Source organism: Polyodon spathula, chromosome 18, assembly GCF_017654505.1.
Source record: "Polyodon spathula isolate WHYD16114869_AA chromosome 18, ASM1765450v1, whole genome shotgun sequence".
Taxonomy (NCBI): Eukaryota; Metazoa; Chordata; class Actinopteri; order Acipenseriformes; family Polyodontidae; genus Polyodon; species Polyodon spathula.
In genome coordinates this window covers 23430008-23454301 of record NC_054551.1, presented here as the reverse complement: position 1 = coordinate 23454301, position 24294 = coordinate 23430008, and the positions used below count along the sequence as shown (strand labels likewise).

The 24294-nt window shown below is 35.5% G+C and overlaps 2 protein-coding genes across 3 annotated transcripts; one reads left to right on the top strand and one right to left on the bottom strand.

The window, feature by feature from the left end:
* Positions 1-4172: 4172 nt before the first annotated feature.
* ro60 (Ro60, Y RNA binding protein) lies at positions 4173-11763 on the bottom strand. 2 transcript variants are annotated; one of them, XM_041277178.1, is made up of 9 exons: positions 11598-11763; positions 10029-10635; positions 9252-9472; positions 9018-9155; positions 8673-8810; positions 8335-8451; positions 6946-7059; positions 6684-6830; positions 4173-6355 (listed from the first exon to the last, which is right to left on the bottom strand). In XM_041277178.1, the coding sequence occupies exons 1-9, from the start codon at positions 11601-11603 to the stop codon at positions 6203-6205; spliced, it is 1641 nt and encodes a 546-aa protein (XP_041133112.1). In that variant the 5' UTR covers positions 11604-11763; the 3' UTR covers positions 4173-6202. The 2 variants fall into 2 exon arrangements, with proteins under 2 accessions (XP_041133112.1, XP_041133113.1); XM_041277179.1 differs by lacking the exon at positions 6946-7059.
* Positions 11764-13074: 1311 nt separating this feature from the next.
* Positions 13075-23266, top strand: LOC121294136 (ubiquitin carboxyl-terminal hydrolase isozyme L5). The gene is made up of 12 exons (XM_041217722.1): positions 13075-13171; positions 13442-13542; positions 14059-14122; positions 14574-14679; positions 15871-15996; positions 16569-16630; positions 16978-17108; positions 17211-17274; positions 17629-17731; positions 17936-18049; positions 21015-21113; positions 21495-23266. The coding sequence occupies exons 2-12, from the start codon at positions 13467-13469 to the stop codon at positions 21537-21539; spliced, it is 990 nt and encodes a 329-aa protein (XP_041073656.1). The 5' UTR covers positions 13075-13171; positions 13442-13466; the 3' UTR covers positions 21540-23266.
* The last annotated feature ends 1028 nt before the right edge of the window (positions 23267-24294 follow it).

The following is a 24294-nucleotide window of genomic DNA, read 5'->3' as shown; positions in this document are numbered from 1 at the left end:
AACTTTTACATTACCGTAGCTGCTTTTGTTTTTGCTGTATTTTTGTCATGGTGAAATTAGAGGAAGCGCTGTGTAGCTACACAATAAAAGGCACACTGATTTGGCATGCAAGGAAAAAAAATGCAGACTGTGACCGATAAACAAGTACATTGTAACACTTAAGAGATGGGCTTTGTATCAGAAAACTGGTGACGGAGTTGGAAATCACGTGTGATGGTTAAGGGCTTTCATATATTAGATTTTTTTAATGATATAATGGGATTGATTTCATTCTTAATACAAGGGCGGTATAACGCGACTGGCGTTTATCTTGGTAATGGATATCCGAGTGCTGACTAGTATTATGTTACATGCTTCACATTCATAAAGAAGCCTCATTTACTTTGAGAAAGCTTATGAACATATGCATTTGGAAATTATATAAGTTAAATACTTAAGACACGATATTGCATTTTCATAGTATGTGATTTCCAGCATTAAAATCCTGATTCCAGTTTTACTGATACAAGATTCTCACCTCACAACATTACACTGTCTTTACAGCATTCTCATTTCCAGCCTGTGACCAGTGTTACAGACTAATTTTCACCCTGTGAGAATTAGCCTAGCCTAAAACTCACCCCGGATGAGTCCAAGGCTAATTCTCACCCTGAGGTCTGGGAAGGTTTTTTGAGATTTCAGCTATCAGAAAGGCAAGAGGATATGTGAGGAATAACACTAATATATATGTATATAATATATATATATATAATATATATATATATATATATATATATATATATATATAGCATACATGCCAACAGTCACTATATGGTCGCGACAGTCCCGATTTCTTAGCAAATGTCCTGCGTCCCGATGCATACAAAGAAAGTCGCGATATTTACCCGTAGAAAAAAAAAAAATTTCTGCACAGTAAGGAAGTCGCGATATTAACCCATAGAAAAAAAAATCATTTATTCTACATAGTAGTAGAACTCCCCGGGTTTTCGATATTACCCGAATCCATTTTCAGGATTGATTCCTCTTCGAATCCCTTTTTGCTAAAATTGAACGTCTCAGTTTTCCATGCGACCTGTTGTAGCGGAGCCACTCGGCTTGACCGACTAGACCAGTGGTTTTCAACCTATGGTATGCGTACCTTTACTGGTTTGTGATAGACTTGCCACTGGTGTGCGCAGACAGTTCTTTATGATGATATGATTCCTCAAAATGCAATGCTCCCTCAGTCGCACCATTCTGTATCAATCTGTTTGTCCCACTGAAGCACAGAAAAATGAGAAATTATAATGCAGAGCTCCAGACTGCGATTAAAATGGTTAGAAATGCAAGAACAAAGCAAAAAATTGACAACTTTTTCAGGGGTTAGGCTGCATCTCCCTTTAAAAGCAAGTGTCAATATTTACGAATGTGAGATGATGTTGGTCTGATTTTTATATATATATATATATATATATATATATATATATATATATATATATATATATATATATATATATATATATATATACATACAAAAAAATATTTGCATATTTCCCTATAACCCATTGCTTTTCAAATGGATTGCTTTCATTCACCTTAATTCAAAAGCTACTTGTTTTTACTTACTCTAAGTCAAAATACAGTTGCGTTAGACTGATAAGCCCCAAAATGGGCAAAATATGCATGCAGCTACCGTGTTGACTTTTAAAACGCTGGCTCTTGTAATGCTTTATTTGCATATTTTCTTTTAACCCATTGTTTTATATAATCCATAATGTCAAAGTGAAAAATAATATAATACAAATTGTTCTAAATTTATTACAAACACAAAACAGAAAATAATTGATTGCATAAGTATTCACCCCCTTGAGTCAATATTTGGTAGAGGCAACTTTGGCAGCAATTACAGCCATGAGTCTATTTAGATAAGTCTCTACCAGCTTTGCACATCTGGACACTGCAATTTTTGTCCATTCTTTGCAAAATTGCTCAAGCTCTGTCAAGTTGGATGAGGACCTTTGGTGAACAGCAATTTTGAACTCTTTCCACATATTCTCAATTGGATTGAGGTCCGGGCTTTGACTGGGCCACTCCAGGACATTGACCTTTTTGTTTTTAAGCCACTCCATTGTAGCTTTGGCTGTATGTTTGGAGTCATTGTCCTGCTGGAAGATGAATCTTGAATGTAGCGTGTGCTTTGTAATAAACCAGTCAGCAGATGAACAAAGTTTATTTCTCAAACTGATCATTTAAAAAATGTGAAAGCAGGACACAGACAAATACATGCAGTCAGCTGGCTTGCATTCCCTTCCCTTCCTTTCTCCCCTGCTATGACGTACAACAACCTACAGCCACAAACACACGCATTAGTTCATAGTGCTTTAGGGACAAACATGGTGTAATTAACCCCTTCCAGGAGTCGGGTAACCTGGTTCTAGAAGGCCTAGAAACGACTCTGAATTCTTACCCGAAGTCATGCTTAATAAAAATATCCTAGTCTACAAGTTCTGGCTTGCTCTAAAAAAGATTATTGGTTTGTAGTGTATGAAACATTTTTTGTTCTATTATTGTTCAATAAACTTTGCTTATTTTGTCTACATCAGTCTTTTTTTCCTGTATCCTTTACAATACATCGACACACACACACACACGTACGTATATATATATATATATATATATATATATATATATATATATATATATATATATATATATATATAATATAATCACATACACACACAGTGCAGAGAAAAACTTTGTGAACCCCTTAGGATTTTCACATATTTCAAGCCTAAAACGTTATTAGATCTTAATCTAAGTCCTAATAATAGATACGCTGATTAAACAAATGACACAAAATATGATACTTGTTCAACATTTATTTATCCACAAATGATGAACCTTTAGATTCAGTAACTGGGGGCACCCCCTTGAGCAGCAATGACTTCAACTAAGCGTTTCTAGTAACTTGGTAAGTCTCTTACATCGGTTTTGAGGAATGTTGGCCCATTCCTTCTTACAGAACTACTTCAACTTGGTGACATTTGAGGGCTTCCTTGCATGGACAAATTGCCACAACATTTCGATGAGCTTTAGGTCTAGACTTTGACTAGGCCATTCTAAAACACAGAATTTCTTCTTCTGCAGCCATTCTTTTGTAGATCTGCTTGTATGTTTAGGATCATTGTCTTACTACATGACCCACTTTCGATTCAGCTTCAGCTCACAGACGGATGGCCTGACATTCTCCTCTAGAATCTTCTGATACATTGCAGAATTCATGGTTGTGTCAACGATGGAAAGCCGTCCAGGTCCTCAAGCAGCAAAGCAGCCCCAAACCATCACATTCCCACCACAATGCTTGACAGTTGGGGTGAGGTTCGTCTGTTCGAACACAGTGCTTGGGTTTCGCCAAACATAACGTTTCTCATTGAGGCCAAAAAGTTCTACCTTTGACTCATCTGTCCAGAGAACGTTGTTCCAGAAGTCTTGTGGATCATCTATGTGCTCTCTTGCTAACTTAAGATGGGCACCAATGTTCTTTTTAGAAAGCTGTGTTTTCCTCCTGGCTATCCTTCCATGAACACCATTCTTTTTCAGTCTTTTTCTGATAGTTGAGTCACATTAGCCAAGGCGAGAGTGGCCTGCAGATTCTTAGATGTTACTCTTTGTGACTTCCTTAATGATTTTCCGGTTCTTGGAGAGATTTTGGTAGGATAACTGCTCCTGGGTAGAGTGACTGTAGTCTTGAACTTTCTCCATCTGTAGACTATCTGTCTGGCAGTGGATTGTTGGAGCCCCAAATTCTTAGAAATGGTTTTGTAACCCTTTCTAGACTGATGAGCATCAATAAATGTTTTTCTGAGGTCTTCAGAGATTTCTTTTGATCATGGCATAATATGTTTCCACACACCTGTATTGTGAAGCCTAAACTCACAAAGTTTCTGATTTTTATGTAGGATGGAGCCTCCCAAACTCACCCCTGAAAATCTACCTAATTATTTAAACACCTGATTCTAATAATAATCTCTTAATTGAGATAATAAAACCAGGGGTTCATTTACTTTTTCACATATCCTGAATCTTAATTACTATTGTTTGTCTAATTCATACATTGTTTCAAAAGACATGGAATTGGTTAATATAAACCCTATTGGATATTTAAGAAAAGACTGGTTTTGATTTAAGGCGGCTATCATGGTAAAACTATGGAATTTTCATTGGGGTTCACAAACTTGTTCTCGGCACTGTGTGTGTGTGTGTGTTTACTGGCTCGTAAAAGCAGGTAACAGATTAGTTCAGGTGGCTGTAAGATCAAAACAATCTAATACAGATCGTTAACCTGACATGTACATGTCCTAAGTATATGATCACACAGAAAGTCACTGTGAGTTTTAGGAAAATTGGTTGTGGAGAATATATTAGTTTATCTAAAATAAATCAAAATAATTCATTTGCTACATTCTCTTTATTACATGTGTGATTATTTACCTAGAATGTTATTTGCTAGCTCAAAGTCAACCTAATTGTGCCCCAGTGTCTAAGAATTGTATTATTTACATTTAATAACGCAAATACTGTACCAACAAATGCCAAGTGTGTTAATGTATGTACCCAGTAGTTTCTCTTGTTACTTATGTGCTTGTCCCTGATTTGTGTTGATAAACTTTACAAAAATTCAATGATTTTAACTTGTTGCAAGTCCCTTTTACAACACATTTTGTAATCCCCATATTCTCATTTACTTCCTACTTTGCAAATCCATTTTCACCATTCCTACTAACACTGAACCCTAAAACGCTTTACAATCTCCATTAATGTACTTACTGTTTAATTACTGCTACAAAACAAATGAATTTAAAAAATGCTACAAGATGCGATGTTTTATTCTCCTGCAATGCACTGTGTAAACAGCACCTACATATTATTGCACATTCTCGTTTACAGTAATTACCTATTGTGCAATGGCCCCTTGGTCTTAATTGGCATCTAGTATTTTAGATGTACAAAAGGCTCAATCACAGGTCATGAGTTCCTAGCCATCACATTTATACTTTTTAGTACACAATCAGTTACAGTATTTTTTGTCTACTCTTCTACCTCTTTAAGCATACTATACTCACTATTTATAAAATGTAACTCGAGAGCTATACCTACCTTAAACTAAGTAACCATGGTTCATTTACCAAAATTTACTACAAAACGGATAACTGTAAGCACCCATCTTGTAAGAAAGCATTATACCCTTAAAATCACTTCACAGTTGACTGGTCTTTGATATTTCTGAGTCAGGTTTTACTTTCCAGGGGGTACATGTTGTATGTTATTTATTAACTGTTTATATTAGTATAAATATATTTAGACCAAAAAACTGTATTTTAAAGTTACATTAGTACTATATAAATGTGGTTAATCTGAAAGGTTACGTCCAATTAATGTTACCTGCATTTTAATATAATAAAATGTTAAAAACAAACTGTAAGCATTTACAAAATGCACAAAGCTAGTTTTTCATTTGACCTTTTCTTTACTTAAGAGCAATGTAACCTTGTTTCTTTCCAAACTCGTCTAGTTCCTCAAACATGTCTAACTTTTTTAAAAAGCATATCACCTAAGAATGATCCCTTAAAATATAAAAATATAAAATAAAAACCATACAATAAATAGCATGCATTGCTTCAAAACTATAAAATGTGGCTTATATGCAATTTACTCATATAGCTATATAAAACTGTATGCATTACCAATCTAATGTATTCTTAGTTAATAAGGTTTTGCTAATGTCTCATGACTCGTACGATAATCTTATACCATAATTCAAAATCATAACAAAATGAAATCAAAATGTGCTGAAGAACAATTCTTGTTAACCCTGTGCTGCACCTTGCCCTGTACATTGAACCTTTAATAGGTAATTAGTTTCAGTAGTTCTAAAATGTGTGTGCTTAAATTATTTTCATTTTGTTCAGTTTCATTTTCAATATATTATTAAATCAATGGTGTTGTCTAGCCTGCTGGACACAACAACTAGACAAATGAAATTGCCTCTCTATTGATGTTTACACATCATGCAGCAAAGGGGTTAAACTTAAGGTTAGTTCGGTGTTGGGCTGGTATATCAGTACGTGCTGATGTTTCCTCAAAATGCATTTCTACTTTCCATTGATCTTGCAGCTGTGTGCAATGTGCTATTCTTCATTGTGGTTCAGTTTTTGTGGTTCATTTAAATCATATCCATAACAAAATGTTGGATGACTTCCAAAGCTCCTGAGTCAAAGCCACAGATATCCAGCATCCCTCGGTCCTGAGGATCTGCGATGGTGAAGCCATCTGAAGTCATTCCACAGACAATTAACTTAGAGAAAATTCCCATTTTCTAGAAATAGAAAGGTTTAAACAAAACAGGAACTGAATGATGCTTTAAGCAATATACTACTGGCTAGATGTGTAATGCACAAGGCGTTTTGGTGCATATACAAATGGAAAACAGCAATTAAAGGATGATACTGATCTTAATCAGCCTCCTTTTGAAATACGTTACAATAAAATTAACTTTTAGGTTTTTATCTTATCACATTGCTTATATCCTGTGATGTCAGCAAACTTTACATGCAGTACAGACTTATCAAGACAGATTGATAACACAGCTTTCAAATCAAGACTGGTAATTATTTTAAAGCAACGTAAAATAGTCATCAACTTACATTTCTGTATTTCCTCAGTGCCTCTGCTGGGTGAATGTCCCCAAGCCAGGTCTCATTGTCAGTGAAAACAATAAAAACATCTGCAATAATGTTGGTCTCCAGGGCCCACAGCATGGGAAGGGCACAGTCAGTGGCCCCCATAGTAATCTAAATTAGGCAGATAAGTAAACCAACTAAATAAAACAAACTTATTTTAGCAAGCATGTTATACCTATATTAATAACCCACTTTAATAAAACAGATTTATCTAGATGGTCTATACCTTTTCAAATTCTTTCATAACTTGTGGAAGAGTCATGTCTGCAGTGACTGGACAAGGGACTATGGAGTGTGAAAAAACCCAAATCTGTGAGTCCTTCCCTGTGCGTGCAAAAACCTGTATAATAAATAAATAAATAAATAAATAAATAAATAAAACCTCTTTATTACAGTATCTTATCAACTGTTTGTGAACAGCTAGTAACTCTACAGATACCTCAAACAAGACCTGATGGGAGGCAAGACTGTAGATGCAGCAAGAAAAAGTGCCAATTTCAGATTGTTTATATGGGTATTCTGACCAATTTAAGCAAACTGCCCATACAGGTAGGTGTGTCTTTTTGACTAAGCAGAGGGACTTCCTTTCACTTTCCAACTATTGTAATCAATTAAAGCGTATTCATAGGTCATGGACTGCCTAGATGGCAATGTAATGGAGTAGCACTACTGGCTGTGTACAAGCTTAATGGGGAACGGTACTCAAAATAACAATCTAAATGCTCTGTATACATAACAAATGTGTCTCATTGCGTCAATTTTGTTAAAAAGTCAATTGTTTGGCCAGTATTTCAATTTTTTGTCAGCTTTCTGGGTGAGATGGAAAGGCAGGCCGCCACCCACACCAATGAACGCCAGCAGGGTGAATTACGTCGGAATGCAAAGTGCTTGGGTGCAAAAATAACAAAAGGAAAAACAGTAACAAATAGTATTTTTATGTGCCTAAGCCTTTACACCAGCAAAGGGCGGGCATAACAAAACAATAGCTACATAATATAGGAATAGGACATACGCTCAACAGAATGTTTGACTACAGAGCGAGTCAATGACAGGACGTCACACAAAGCGCGACAGAAGAGTGCTCCAATACATTCAATGTTAATTTGTTTTAATGGTTTTTATATGTTATACTGCTCAAGGATAAGCTGAACATGCCTCAGAAGCTTTAGTTAACATGTTTTCTATTGACATGGTTGTATATTCATTTACATTAATAATTATATCTTTATTTTTATATTGCACCTTTCATAGTGGACCACCATCACAAACGCTTTACAGAAGTAGGCTGTGAACTATGCATTAGTTGCAGAGTCATTTACAAAAGGACACTGATTTAACATCTCATCCGCAGGATGGAGCACAAGGAGGTTAAGTGACTTGCTCATGGTCACACAGTCAGTCAGAGGTGGGATTTGAACCAGTGACCTTCTAGTTACAAGCACTGGACTTTAACCACGGGACCACTCTGCCTCCAATTACCCTTTAAGATAAGGCATCAAATGGAAGGCTGCATATTTTTAAATTAATACTAAAAGGTCCCATTTTGTCAGGTATATGTCATATACAAACTAAAACCTATACAAGTCTTCTGTCTTGTTAATTGGTATTGGCTTACCATAGTCATAGCGGCAGCCACACTGGCGGCAGTAATAGAACTCCCTAAAACAAGGCTGTTCATTGAGTCACTGACATCGACAGCTATGACCAGCCGCTTCTCTGTGGGCTCCACATTCTGAGGAAAAGAGTGATTGGCATTAACCCTGTACTCTAATTATCATCCCTCAGCCTGATCAGGAAATGCAGATTTCAACACAACAACCCCTAGGCTAGATCTTGTCAAATTGTTTTTAGATATATTGCACACTGTGCCACATGTAGGCCTTTCTAATACACAAAGCATGTTTATTTAATTAAAAATAATTTAAATAGCACCCCTCACCCCCCTGTTCCAACCTTGAAACTTGTGTAGAATGCACTGTCTAGTGCCTCAAGGATGTCTTTATCTGGGTTCCATGTCAGCTTGCCCCGGTTTCCACTGCCTTTTTTGTAGGTCTCTAAAGCCACTAAGACATTGAAAGGATGAACTCGTGCCTGGAAAATAAATATGAAGTTGTTTAAATCTCTTTCTAACCTATTTGCCATTCCAGTAGACATGTGTGCACATATCATAATCAAATCTGGCTAACTGGCAGCTTTTGGAAGTCTCAAAATCAGCCAGTAATTGAATGGACATTGAGCTAACTTTCAGTCTCTCCTCATCTATGCAATCACATACAAAAAGATGGTAACAGTTCTCACCTTCTTTAAAATGTTTTCATTCTGGATTTTCTCACACACCATGGCAACGTCTCCTGTTAGAACCATGTCTGCCGTCATCTTTCCTAGATTTCTCATCATCACAGTTAGTGGCATTTCCTTCAGCAAAGTCTTCCACACCTATAAAGGATTAGTATTTTTATTAGTATTAAAATACTAGAAATAGAAATGATTACTCAGTTACTAAAATTAACATTCCATTACAGCACAACATACCTCTTTAGATTTTAGGTGGCTGGTGAGTAACTGTTCTCTGACTAGTTTGTGTTCCTCTATCAAATGAATTACTTCCAGCTCATCAGTGGTGTGTTTAACTTTTTCCACAGCTTCCAAGTATTGCATAACCTTTCGGATGTAGTCTGAATTCTCCTTCTCGTTATACACTGTCTGGACAGCCTTCCAACCTTTTGTAATGTATTTAGCGACCAGTGCAAGCCCTTAACACAACATAGATGATTATTAAATACAGTGTGCAGATGGTCAGGTTCAAAGGATATGTCTAATTCCAATTAATACCACAAAAACTGTTTTTTCAGAAACACCACTGTCCAACTGGAAAACCTATTAGGAGGAGGTTTCCCTTGCAATTCACCATGTAATAAATGTAAGGCTTTTTATGTATTTATAGATTTGTGTGAATAAACTGCCTTGGCAGCTGCTAAATATTTAACAGCCTAATTGTTTGGATAAAAAAAATAAAAAACATGGTGCGACACTTTATTAATTCTGTGTATTTATTGAATTATAAAATTGAAAATCCTGCACAATTTCTATGGTGGTAGAAAGTGGCTATGGAGTTGGTTTTTAATTTATCTAATTTTTATTTTTTAGGACAGACTGTGCTGAGCCCCCTAAATGTTAGCCAAAAATCTGTGTGGTATGCCTTGGTTAAAGTTATGTTTTACAAACTTTACAACTTCCTGTATGAAAATCATATTTAAACAAAAAATGTAAAACATATACACAGTCCCAATACACCATTTTGTTTTTTACCTTCATTTGCAGGTTTCATGTGTGACAGTCTCAGGAGATCCTTGTGTGACCAGCCATTCCTTTGCTTATATTTTGTGACAGCCATTGCCAAACACATGGCATCTTTCTCATTATACCAGTCTGCCACCGTTTTCCTCAGGGCTCGGCCCCACATACCACACTTCATGCCTTCCTTGAGGTCCTTTTTAAACTGGATGAGAGTAAACAGGTGGGTGGGGAGCTGGCAAACCTCCCCCACAGCTCTGAAGGCGGCCTGCTTGGTTTTGATATCTGAGTGCTGAGAGCAAACGGCAAGAGCAAACAGGGCAGGGTTTGTTCTTGCTGCTCTCCCTTCAAGACAAAATGTTTTGATTTCTTGAACCACTTCAACACCCCTGCCATCCTCTATAAGTCTGATTAAAACCAATGCATTTTCCAATGCCAGCTGCTGCTCTTTGATATAATACGTCCCACCTTCTGAGCCATAGCACAAAAAGCGACGTAGGCGTGTCATGTCATTCACCTCCCAGGTAAATCCACCTGCTGAGTTTAGGGCCTGTTTCTCATTCAGGGGCAGTGACTGGGGAACTGTTTCTCCTGTGGCCTCCATTTGCTCAACTTCTTCCATCTATCAAAACAATACATTATAGTATTACTGTACCACACTGAAAATTAGAAGTTACAAGAGAATTATCTTGGAGAAAAAAATAAATAAATCAATGTATGCCTACAGACTTTTACATTTACAAATAAACCTAATTAAAAGTTCAGAATTCAATAAAACTAGTTAATATTCTTGTTTTTAAAATTTCTTTTTTATAGCGATATCTTTACAACTCGTAAAATTACTTAAAAGTAGATTTATTTTTTGAGGGGCAGAACTTGATGCAAGTAAAAGTTTATGTGTGCCAGACAGACCTCCACTAATTATGTATACATAAAAATAATCAATCTCTATCTCTCTCTCTCTCTCTCTCTCTCTCTCTCTCTCTATATATATATATAGATAGAGAGAGAGAGAGAGAGAGAGAGAGAGAGAGAGAGAGAGAGTTTATTTTTATGTAACTAAAATGTTACAACTAATAACAATTAAGAAGTCTAATTTAGAAGAAAATAAAAAAGTCCACTGATATATCTAGACTATTGTTCTTTATTGTCTCTCCATATAACATTTACAGTCTATATCAGTACAATAATGCATTAGACACAATCATTTGTCTGATTTTCTTTTTACTTATGTATCCAAACAATCTGGAAAGAGATGTTAATAGGATAAGTTAAACACCTACTTAGCTAAACGCAACGCATTGTGTAACCAAGGAGAAATGTGGTGTCTGCCTCTGAGCAAATCCGTTACTCATCCTCATGTTTACTCAGCAGTACTCACTACTCTCGAATATAACAATTGCATCCTTCGACAATGTAACAGCCCAACACTGCGTACATCAGTATACACGTAAGACCCCTCTCATACGTCCTTTGTTGTACTCACAACAAAGACTTAATGTAGTATTTAAATGAACCATTCACCTGTTCAATCGACCTCTTTGTGTGTATGTGCCACTGAAATGTAAAAACACGGTTACTTACCTCCATATTGTTCAGAATCGATGTTGTATATGTTCACTGTGGTAATATGTACAATTTTGTTTCTTATTGGCCTCCGATTAAAATCAAACAAGCCGTTGTGATGCTCCTAAGTATTACAGAAAAACAAGGCTCAATGGACAGATCTGCGCATGTACCATTTTTTTCTAATTTGACGCGTTGCCTGTAAGGACCACCAACATCGGCCCATGGTGGCAGTGTCTTTTGCAAATTCCGTATCCCCACGTGATTGCATTTTGTATAATTCGAACGACAATCCAAAAACAGCAGAATAATGTAATTTCTGTAAATTACATTTTTTTATTTTTTTTAAATTTTTTTAATCACATCTGTGCCACGGTTAATCCAATATCGTTGTACGTGTTACATATGTATGGTAAAAGCTATAACTAAACTAAGGTTTAACATTTATGGAAGCGTAGATTTCACTGCCACAGTCCAATCTGGCACTATTAAATGCATCAAATGAGTTGGTTATTTATTTATCTGCATTGTTCGTTTTACAGTAAACGTTATTTAACGTTTTACTCTAAACAGTCTAATTAATCTGTTCCTCTCCGTTTTTTCATTAACAAAGTCATTTTATTCTAGTTTAACTATAGGGTCGTGTTTTTGTTTTTAAATGCGCATAATACTTAGGCAGGATTATTTATTTATGTATTTATTATTATTATTATTATTATTATTATTATTATTATTATTATTATTAGTAGTAGTAGTAGTAGTAGTAGTAGTAGTAGTAGTAGTAGTCGTAGTATTAGTATTATTATTATTATTATAGGTATATTGTTTTGACAAATTAACATTAATAATAAGGGGTCTATATACAGCCACCTAAGTTTAAAAAAAACAACACTGCACCGGTTATAAAGGCAATCGCTTGGTAAATAAATCTTAATTATTAGAAATGTCGTGTTCTAGGCTTTTTATTGTTAAGTAATAATGGTGTGAATGGCGTGAACTATATATCTTCTTGAACTACAATTAAATTAGGTTTTGTTTTTTTTCTAAAAAAAAAAAGAAAAAAAAAGTCATTTAATTAATATGGTATTTCCACAAAATAATGAACTGGTTAAACAACATAGTTTCACAAATAATCCTTCTTCGAAAAAAAATGAAGCACCAATTCCACCCGTTTATCAAACGTTGTTAATATTTCATTGGTTTCCGTCTACACCGCCAGTGGTAATTCTCTCTCTTCAAATCCAAAACTGAGTGACAGTCAACTGCTTGTTTTAAGGACTCTACGCTGGCGTCTGGACACTCATTTTGTTTAAAATCCAGTATGTTAGACCTGTTTACTTTCATATCATTTAAACCAGTCCTACCTAATATGTTTGCATTCGACTATATTCAATGTCCACTGACTCGATAATGTGTGTTATATATTGTTACCATAGAGATGGGAAGTGTTGGGCAGCTTCTTCCTGCAGTGGTTGTCGGGAAAGGGGCGGAGTTTCCTTTCTTATGCAGGCATCTGCAGTGAAAAGCTAGAGAGCGAATACGTTGATCATATTTCAATTGTGTCTAACCACCATTTACAAATAAATAAATAAATAAATAAATATCTCAACAAAATGTCTGGAAGCGCGGGAGAATGGTGTCCTGTCTAACTGGACCTCATAAGTGACCTTGGAGTATTCCAAACCTGAAACTCTGATTTAAAGGGTTTGGTCGCCCGTTATGAAACATATTGTCATGGGAGCTATGACATATATTGTACTACAACAAGGAAGTGTAGGAACAACAGATGTTACTATCGCCGGTGACGTCTTTGATCAATTGTTGTCAACCATCCATTGGGTCCATTAATTTAAATTTAATAAATAAATAAATAAATATCTCAACAAAATGTCTGGAAGCGCGGGAGAATGGTGTCTAATGGAGAGTGACCCTGGAGTATTCACTGAACTCATTAAAGGGTTTGGTATGAGCTACAATATTGTCATGGGCATGCTTTTTGTGTAAACAGGACGTGTATAACATGATGTACTTTCACTGTCTTTCTGATTTTAGGTACTTGTTATTTGTGTAAATGCAGTATCCAAATCTGTGAATTTTATTTATTTATTTATTTATTATTTATTATTTTTTTGTTTATTTATCACGAAATTTAAAGAAGCTTTCTCATGTACTTGGCGTTAGCTGAGGTTTGTTCAAAAGGGAGCGACCGGTGGCGTGGACGCATTTGTATGACCCGGGTCGTATCGTGTCGAGCGCAAAGAAAAAGAGAGAGAGAGAGAGAGAGAAAAAAAGAAAGAATAGCAATCGTAGCTGTAATGCTTGTTGAACATTGCTGTTTTGTATACTCAAAATAACCTATAACCCAATTACAGTCTTCCTGTTTGCCATGCGGTTTTAATTTGCAGTCTTAGTTTTGGGGTGGCAGTTTTGTGACTTTTTTTTTTTTTTTTTTAATTTTTGGGGTATATACAATTTTTAGGTTGTAAGGGATCCCAGGTTGAAGAAATATGGAGCATGGAACCAGAAAACTTTGAAAAACTGAAGTGAGTTTTCTAGACAAATGAACATTGATTGGACATATATTGTATTTTGTGAACATTTACCAAACCTTACTTTTAATAGTATGTCTAGCTGATATTTTGTAGCACTGCATAGTGGTATTTTGAAGCATTAGAGAACAAGGGCCATTGATAAATTTATTTTAAATGCAGTTTTGAACAGTAGCCAAAGATCACCCAAAAGAAGATGCATTTGCCATTTCTTATATAGAAGGAACAAATGCATGCTTAAAAAATATTCTACATAAATAAGGTGTTACTGTTGCAAATAGCAGATTTCCGACAGTGTTATTGGCACAGTATTCTAACCATTCGGTGTCAAGGGAAGATGCATTCCATAAAAGGTTCTGATTCTTTGTGGGATTCTGAATGTTGATCACTTTATGGAAGTGATTTTTTTTTTTTTTTTTTTTTTTTGCTGCTTGTTCTTCAATAGGCCAGTCCATGGATTGATTTTCCTTTTCAAATGGCAGCCAGGGGAGGAACCTGCTGGGTCCATTGTACAGGATTCAAGACTTGATCACCTCTTCTTTGCTAAGCAGGTATTTGCAGTCACATTTTTAACCCTCCTATTAGGTTTCAGGTCTATTTGACCTGACTCTAGTTTCCAATTAGCTTAAATGCTGTTTTTCTTTTCATTTTCTGTATGATATTTTAGACTTTTCCTAAGGTGGGGTCATGAATCTATACACAGAAAACAGAACCTCTGAGATGTTTGTTTATTTATTTTTTAGAATAGGTATACGAATAAGATGTTTCAGGTCACTCTGACCCATGGTATTTATCTATGTCGATTTGTGTGCAGGAATAAAACAAACTTCTTTAATTTGTTATTTTATTATTATACTTGTATTATTATTTCTTGAAATGGCTGCACCTGTCAGGAGATATTTATAAACAAAAAAAAAACTATATACAAGGCAGAGCCTAATTTTCTCTGTCAGTATTGCAACAGCATGTCACTGGTAAAGACATTTCAAAATGAGGAGCTCCCAAGAAGTTTTATCACAGCTCCTGGACTAAAAGAGCATAAAGAGTAAAACCTTTGCAAATAAAAACATTTAATTAATTTAAGGCTGGTTAAATTAGTTTGAAATTGCATCAGGTCAATATGACTGAATATGTAACAGATGTACCTGAATTCTGAACATATTAGGAGGGTTAATAAACTTTTATACTTTGCAGTGAAATCAAAACAGAAATGTGATTTGTGTCCACATCTCTGAAATGTTGGTCTTGTCTACCTATCTTATCCAATATATTGAAAAGCATCTAGCAACTTTTTTTTTTTTTTTTTTTTTTTTTTACAATAAATTTAAATAGTTCAAATCTTTGTGGGGGCTGACGTAGATGAAGAAAAAAACTTTGTATAAATGAAAAGAGTTTTAACAATAAATGTAAATTATATATAAATGTATATTATATATAAATTATTTAAGCAGGGTGTTAAGCTACACCTGGCTGTTCATATTTTGTAGCTGCAGTTGACCAATGACTGGTCAGTATTTACTAAGTAATGTCATCTCCCGCACTGGATTACTCTTTGGTTAATCATTAAATAAATTTCTGCATCTGCATTTGCAAGTCAGTTTCAAGCATGGGTTTAGGAACTGGAGGAAGTCGCAATGAATGAATGCTGTTAACAGGCTATTGATATGGTTAAGGCATGTAGTTCATCATATTTTCCACAGCTAACCGTGTACATGTGTAATGCTTTCTTTTTTGGTTTTTAGGTCATTAATAATGCATGTGCGACCCAAGCTATAGTAAGTGTATTATTGAACTGCCACCATTCTGACATGCAGCTTGGTGAAACATTGACTGAATTCAAGGAATTCTCACAAAGTTTCGATGCTACTGTAAGTACAGTTTATGTTGTGCTTTTGTGTTTGAATGTATACTATTTAACTTTGGTTCTTTTCATTTTCTTTTTCATACTGTATCTGAACAATAATGTTATAGGAGGTTGTTTAATTTTAGTTTTACAAATTATTTAATCTCTAAAGTAAAATTCTTGCTATTTTAAGTATAAGCCTGATATTAGTAGGATTAAAAGATACACCTTTGGTTATGTTGCAGAGATATACAAAACCGTGCAAGGACAAGATTGTAATGCTAATGTCCCCAATACACTAGAAAACTGTTTGAAAAATGACCTATAGTACAATTTGAATAGCAATTAAGGATTTGATAAATTCTGGCCTTCCCACTTAATGTGTGTGTGTGTGTGTGTGTGTGTGTGTGTGTGTGTGTTTTTTTTTTTTTTTTGTTTTTTTTTTTTTTTTTTTTTGTTATATAGACATTGACCAAGATTTCTTGACTCATTTGTCAGATGTTATTAGTTTGTTTTCTATCAAAGCAGCCAGAAAAGTAATGAGTATAATTTCTTCTTTTCAAAAAAACAAAACCAACAACAAAAAAAAACTAACAGATGAAAGGCCTGGCACTAAGCAATTCCGAAGTGATTCGACAAGTCCACAACAGCTTTGCAAGGTAAAACATATTTAAATGTGTAATATGACATTGTGAAATTGTTAGAGTGAATTAGACAACTATTTAAAGAAATGGCACTTTTTCAAACTTTAGCCACAATAAACTATTGTCTGGCACTGTAAATTGCATCCTTAAGCTGTTATGCACAGATGATACAGTACCTTATTTGTTCAATTTTTAATACAAGTAATTGTATCCCAATGTCTGTTTTATCTCCATGCCTCTAGAAACATGTTTGTTTTCCCAGGGGCACGTAGACAGTCTGAACAAATGTGGACAAAATCAAGCCGTGCAACTGGCTTCAGATTTTAATTTAATAAATACTCAATTTTATTGCATTTTAATAGGCAGCAGATGTTTGAATTTGATACAAAGTCCACTGCAAAAGATGAAGATGCTTTTCATTTTGTGAGCTACGTTCCAGTTAATGGCAGGTTATATGAACTGGATGGGCTTCGAGAAGGTCCGATTGACCTGGGTAAGCTTCTTTTTGTTAGCAATATAGAGTTAGTTTTCAATTTTATTTATTTATTTTTTTGTATTTTTATCGCATGCTATAATTTTTTATTGTTGTTTTCAGGTGTCTGTAATCAAGATGACTGGATCAGCGCAGTACGACCAGTTATAGAGAAAAGAATACAAAAGTAAATGTTCCACAATATTATCTAAGTAGGATGTTTGTTTGTTAAGACTGACCCAGTTTGTCTATTGGTAACATATCTGAAACCCTGCCTTCTGAATAGCAAGGTCATTGTTTTAAATTGGCAAAGAGTATGTGTATGGACATGTCATGTCATGGTTTTTGGACAAAAAAAAAAAAAAGCTTGCTACAAGACCTTTTTAAAACTGCACTAATTTTGCCGTATAAAGTACATTTTAATACATGCAGTTCATGAAATAATGAATGTTTTCTACCTATGAAATGTTTCTTTTGGCATACAAAATTACTTGCTGCCCACTTGTGTTTGCATACTGTAATGTGTTTTTTTTCTCTTTAGATACAGTGAAGGAGAAATAAGGTTTAACCTGATGGCAATTGTCTCAGATAGAAAGCTGGTTTATGAACGCAAGATTGCAGAACTACAGAGGCAGCTCACAGAGGTAAGTTTTATAACATGTATTGCCAAATATCAAACACAGTAAGTGCATGCAACAGAACATATCAAGTAGATGTGCAGATCAAATTCAAGTAGATGCTGTGTACCCTTTAAGTTGAAATAAATCCATACAATATGTCTTTCTATGTTAGTGAACCAATGGTTAATGTTGTATTTGGTTTTTGTTTAACTCCAATTTAATATACAGGAAGAACCAATGGACACAGACCAGAGTAGCACCCTGTTCAGTTCCATTCAATCAGAAATTGCAAAATACCAATTGTTAATTGAAGAGGAGAATCAAAAATTAAAACAATACAAGGTAAGTGTCCATAAAATACTTCCAGATGTTCTTATATTAGGCTGTAAAGTTACATACAAAGTGTTTGCACAATGTGCATGTAACAGGGAAGATCTGTGCTGGCTGTCTGGCTCGTACACCATACTGTAGGGGGAGGTCGAGAGCCTTGTAAAACCAATCATGGCAGTGACACAGAGAGGTTGGGTGAGGGTGTGTTGTCTTCCTTCTCTGAGTGTTTCAGAGACGGGCCAGGGAGGGAGCGGTGGGGATGGATTTTTTTTTTTATTTATTCTAAACCAATTCTGGCGGATAATAAAAGAAAATAATAATAAATAAAACTTGACACGACAAAGATGTCTGAAGTTTTTCTTATATCATTTTTTGTTTCTTACAGTGGCTCTCAAAAGTATTCCACCCCCCCTTTGGACTTTTCCACATTTTATTGTGTTACAACATGGAACCAAAATGTATTTAATTAGGAGTTTTTGCAACTGATCAACACAAAGTCAATAATGTCAAAGTGAAAAATAAAATCTACAAATTGTTCTAAATTAATTAAAAAAACAAAACAAAAAATAATTGATTTACATAAGTATTCACCCCCTTAAGTCAATATTTAGTAGAGGCACCTTTGGCAGCAATTACAGCCATTAGTTTATTTGGATAAGTCTGTACCAGCTTTGCACATCTGGAAACTGCAGTTTTTGCTCATTTTTATTTGCAAAATTGCTCAAGCTTTGTCAAGTTGGATGGGGACCTTTGGTGAACAGCAATTTTTAACTCTTTCCACATATTCTCAATTGGATTGAGGTCCGGGCTTTGACTAGGCCACTCCAGGACATTGACCTTTTTGTTTTTAAGCCACTCCAGTGTGGCTTTGGCTGTATGTTTTGGGTCATTGTCCTGCTGGAAGATAAATCTTCTCCCAAGTCCCAGGCCTCTTGCAGACTTCAGCAGGTTTTCCTCTATGATTTCTCCATACTTTGCTGCGTCCATTTTGCCCTCTATCTTCACGTTCCAGGCCCTGATGCAGAGAATCATGCCCATTGCTTGATGCTGCCACCACCGTGCTTCACGTTAGGGATGGTGTTCTCAGGATGATGTGCGGTGTTAGGCTTGCGCCAAACATAGCATTTGGCGTTGAGGCCAAAAAGCTCTGTTTTGGTCTCATCAGACCATAGAATCTTTTTCCACTTAGTCTCAGAGTCTCCCACATGCCTTCTGGCAAACTAGCCAAGATTTGATGTGAGTTTTTTTCAACAATGGCTTTCTTTTTGCCACTGTCCCATAAAGGCCAGTTTTGTGAAGCACCTGGGCTATTGTTGCCGTATGCACAGTGTCTCCCAGCTCAGCCGTGAAAGACTGTAACTCCTTTAGAGTTGCCATAGGCCTCTTGGTGGCCCCCCCCCTGACTAGTGCCCTTCTTGCCCGGATATTCCGTTTTTGATGATGGCCTGTTCTAGACAGATTCACAGTTTTCTCTCCATATTCTCTCCATTTCTTAATAATGGGGAATATTCAATGCCTTGGCAATGTTCTTCTATCCTACCCCTGATTGGTGCTTTTGAAGAACCTTATTCCAGATTTGCTTTGAATGTTTCTTCGTCTTCATGATGTAGTTTTTCTTGGGAAATGTACTAACCAACTGTGGGACCTCCCAGAGACAGGTGTATTTAACCTGAAATCACGTGAAACACCTTAATTGCACACAGGTGGACTCTATGCAACTAATTATTTGTCTGCTAAAGACAATAGGTTGCACCAGAGCTTATTTAGGTGTGTCATAGCAAAGGGGGTGAATACTTATGCAATCAATTATTTTCTATTTTTATATTTGTAATTCATTTAGAACATTTTGATTCCTTGTTGTAACACAATTAAATGTGGAAAAGTCCAAGGAGGGGTGAATACTTTTGTGAGCCACTGTAAGTTCTATTCATGAAGGGTGATAGTAGAATTCTTAGCTACGAAATTCTCAAGCCATTACCAAGGTTATGAAATTCCTGTTAGCAAGGAAGCTAAGCTAGCTAATAACACTCAATATATTTTTTTAAATAGGCCACTGTACTAAGTAAGCCCAAGGTGCCGTTGTTGACATAAAGTGCTGTATATTGCGGCATAAAAAACATTTTAAAACTTTTTAAAACATATTTTGAGATGGTTTTTATGTCAAGCTTCATGAATAATGTATTGTATTTGGAGAACTTTTATTTTTTGTCATTATTGCAGATATTTAGCAGACGTAAATATCAGCAAAACTCTTGAACATTTTTACATACTTCTGTAGCTTCAGTTTGTTGAGGTATAGGTATATAGTTGTCGCCTTGTGAGGATGGCATCTGTCACGGACCACATTGCCCGGCAGCAGGTGGTCTGTGACACCTCAAGTTTGTCTCCAACTACCTATAACATAACAGAGAATTAAGAGAATGATATTCCTTCCACATTCTTCTGTAAAACACGTTATTTTTACATTTCTACTGGCGCAATATATAAAACGATATCTTTGGTGTAATTTGTAACTTCGGAGATATTCTAGACGAGTCCTTAAATTTTAACTTATGTCTTGAACCACAAACTCAACCATGATATGCGGCTACTAATGATAGAATGAGCTATGAATTTTCTTAAGTCACCTCAAGATTTAAGTTTTTTTTTTTTTTATATTTAAGAAAATATTATGTCTAAGAATCATCGTGAATTGCACTTAAGAAAAATTATGAACTTATAAAATTCTTAAGACATTTCCATGGTAACTAAGCTAAGAATTTTCTTGGGTTGCTTTGTGGATTCAAATTGCTGTGTGGATTTAGTCAAATATAATGACTGAGTTATTTAATTTGTTTGTGTAATGTAGTTTAAAAAATCTGTTTATCCTTTACTGTTAAGTTGTAGTCACTCAATAAAAATGACCACTTAAAAATTACTTTGAAAATTATCAATACCATTTTCTGCCTGAAGTCTTGATGTTTTTGTTTTACTTAAGATTGAAAATGTCAGAAGAAAGCACAACTACCTTCCCTTTATTATGGAACTACTGAAGACTTTGGCAGAATACCAGCAATTAATACCATTGGTTGAAAAGGTGAGTTGTTCCATACACTTGCTAACAAAAGACTAATGCTGCAAATGTCTAACTTTACAAAACGCATTTGTACTAGGTTTGCGGTTTTACTGTTTGTTATTCAGAACTACTGAACAACTCGTTATATTCCGAACTACCACTAGATGGCACTGTTGTTTAAAAAAAAAAAAAAAAAAATAATAATAATACTAATCCATCTGTTCCTGAGGGGGAAGAGGTGCACAGTTCTGATAGTTCCATGCATTATTTTTCAGTTTTAATTCCTTGCTAACGTAAATAACTTCAGTTTTTTAATGTCTTAAAGTGTGTGTAATGCATTGTCTCTTCTATAAAAGCTATACATCTCTATCTACATTTTAATCGGCTGTATTTGTTTTTCAGGCTAAAGAAAAACAGAATGTCAAAAAGCCCCAAGAAGCCAAGTAACCATGTGCTGCTGTTAGCCTCCCACTTCCTGTAAAGACTCTTTCTACCCATCGAACATTTCAATGCCATCTGTAATCTGCAGAGTATGGGGGAAGTGTGTTGGAAGTTCATCCATACCCACAGTTGCTAAATTACAATTGAAGTCTATGACATGCATGCAGAAATGTTTAAATAAACATGTCTTCTGTATTTTCAAATATAAATAGATGTTTGTAGCTGGTTTCTCTTGATTTTTGTTAAATCCATTGTTTTTTTTTTTTTTAGATATTGTAGCTTCTTTTGCGTGCTTGGAAATACTACAAATGGAATTTAGATAGTGTTTGGCAGTTCCAAGGGCTCTTTGGAATGGGAGCATTGTTATCAATAATAATTTTATATGGGCACCATAATGGCATCCTTATATTGATAGGTTCAACAAAGCTAACATGTATTTATTATGGTACTGAAAAAGGATTACCCTATATAAACTGAAAGGTTTTTATAGCTTGAAGTACAGGAGAGAATAATAAAGGTGTGTGCTATCTGATACAAAATGTCAGCTTGTCACTAGATGGTGCTCTTTTTTGTTGAGGGAGCTTTATAAACAGGAAGTATACAATGGGTCATTTTGTGAAGTGGGACTATTTTTTGAAAACATGAAAACGCCTGTATATGCAATGGTGTACTACTGTAAGTTGGTTTGTGTATCGATAGATACAATGCATATGCTTTCTCTGTACTAAGGAAGTTGTGTAAGAATTTGACCAAACCTGAAAGCACAGACCTTTAGAGGCTAAATGTGATTCACGCTTTGCTTCTCCACTTTATGTGGTGCATACATCAGTAGTATCCTCTTTGAAATACCAAAGATTGCAAAAATGAACCAAGTACTTGTAAATCTAATTTGCACAGTAGAATACCAGATATATAATTAAAACATCTGACCTAAAAAAGGGATGAAGTACGTCAAAATCCTAATGCATTGTCCTTTAACCAAATATCGCCTTATCTAAATTTTCATAACACAGTAATATTACAGCATTATATCATCTGTATTTCCATAAAGATTGCACACACTTTAAACACAGTGTACAGTGTTTCTTGTCTTCATTGGGATTTTAATTTGGTTGTAGCAACCCGAGATAAGCTAAGATTAGTAAACCAATCTATTTTGAGTTCAAGGCATCAAGGGCAGTAATAACTAGGAGTTTGTGAATAAAGAATTTATTCAATAGTACTTTTTGCATCAATAGAATCTTACAAAAATTCTGCTGGAGGTGATTCTTCACCTAATCAGTTATGAGGTGATTTTTTTATGCTTGGAAGGGTAGCACCAGCTACACTTGCCTTGTGAAACAGCACTATAATCTCTGGTGGTATTATTCCCAAAAAGTTTAAAAAGTCTGATTTTTAGATGATACAATAAATCAAAAGGTGTTCTACTTTTTACTTTGTGTGGTAAATATTAGTAAACATGGTGTCTAATCACAAGCCTGAGTATTTCTTTCTATGTGTAAATAATGGTAGAGCTCTTGTAATAAAAAGATCCCTACTAAGCACAGATCAGTGTTTTGTTTTTTGTTTTTTTAATGTAAATAGTGCTCTAATATCAGCTAAAATGTGTGATATTATAAACTAAAATTATGTTATACCCATAAATTCAACTTTCCCCTTTATTTGTAATCATGGTAAAACACATGATATTTAGTAAGGTACAGTGACTTGCGAAAGTATTGACTTCCCCTTGGCATTTTTCTTATTTTGTTGCCCTACAACCTGGAATTAAAATGGATTTTTGGGGGATTTGTATCATTTGATTTACATAACATGCCTACCACTTTGAAGATGCAAAATATTTTTTTATTGTGAAACAAACAAGAAATAAGACGAAAAAACAGAAAACTTGAGCATGCATAACTATTCACCCCTCCAAGTCAATACTTTGTAGAGCCACCTTTTGCAGCAATTACAGCTGCAAGTCTCTTGGGGTATGTATATATAAGCTTGGCACATCTAGCCACTGGGATTTTTGCCCATTATTCAAAGCAAAACTGCTCCAGCTCCTTCAAGTTGGATGGGTTCCGCTGGTGTACAGCAATCTTTAAGTCATACCACATATTCTCAATTGGATTGAGGTCTGGACTTTGACTAGGCCATTCCAAGACATTTCAATGTTTCCCCTTAAACCACTCGAGTGTTGCTTTAGCAGTATGCTTAGGGTCATTGTCCTGCTGGAAGGTGAACCTCCGTCCCAGTCTCAAATCTCTGGAAGACTGAAACAGGTTTCCTTCAAGAATTTCCCTGTATTTAGTGCCATCCATCGTTCCTTCAAGTCTGACCAGTTTCCCAGTCCCTGCCGATGAAAAACATCCCCACAGCATGATGCTGCCACCACCATGCTTCACTGTGGGGATGGTGTTCTTGGGGTGATGAGAGGTGTTGGGTTTGCGCCAGATACAGCGTTTTCCTTGATGGCCAAAAAGCTAAATTTTAGTCTCATCTGACCAGAGTACCTTCTTCCATATGTTTGGGGAGTCTCCCACATGCCTTTTGCTGAACACGAAACATGTTTGTTTATTTTTTTCTTTAAGCAATGGCTTTTTTCTGGCCACTCTTCTGTAAAGCCCAGCTCTGTGGAGTGTACAGCTTAAAGTGGTCCTATGGACAGATACTCCAATCTCCGCTGTGGAGCTTTGCAGCTCCTTCAGGGTTATCTTTGGTCTCTTTGTTGCCTGTCTGGTTAATGCCCTCCTTGCCTGGTCCGTGAGTTTTAATG

Bases quoted from the DNA above. Each gene is read 5' to 3' on its own strand.
- LOC121294136 (XM_041217722.1), top strand. From the start codon at position 13,467: ATGTCTGGAAGCGCGGGAGAATGGTGTCTAATGGAGAGTGACCCTGGA. The intron at 15,997-16,568 runs GTAAGTACAGTT...AAAAACTAACAG, and splicing joins CACAAAGTTTCGATGCTACT to ATGAAAGGCCTGGCACTAAG. The intron at 17,109-17,210 runs GTAAGCTTCTTT...TGTTGTTTTCAG, and splicing joins AGAAGGTCCGATTGACCTGG to GTGTCTGTAATCAAGATGAC.
- ro60 (XM_041277178.1), bottom strand. The intron at 9,473-10,028 runs GTAAAAAACAAA...TGTTGTGTTAAG, and splicing joins CATGAAACCTGCAAATGAAG to GGCTTGCACTGGTCGCTAAA. The intron at 7,060-8,334 runs GTAAGCCAATAC...TTTATTATACAG, and splicing joins TGGCTGCCGCTATGACTATG to GTTTTTGCACGCACAGGGAA.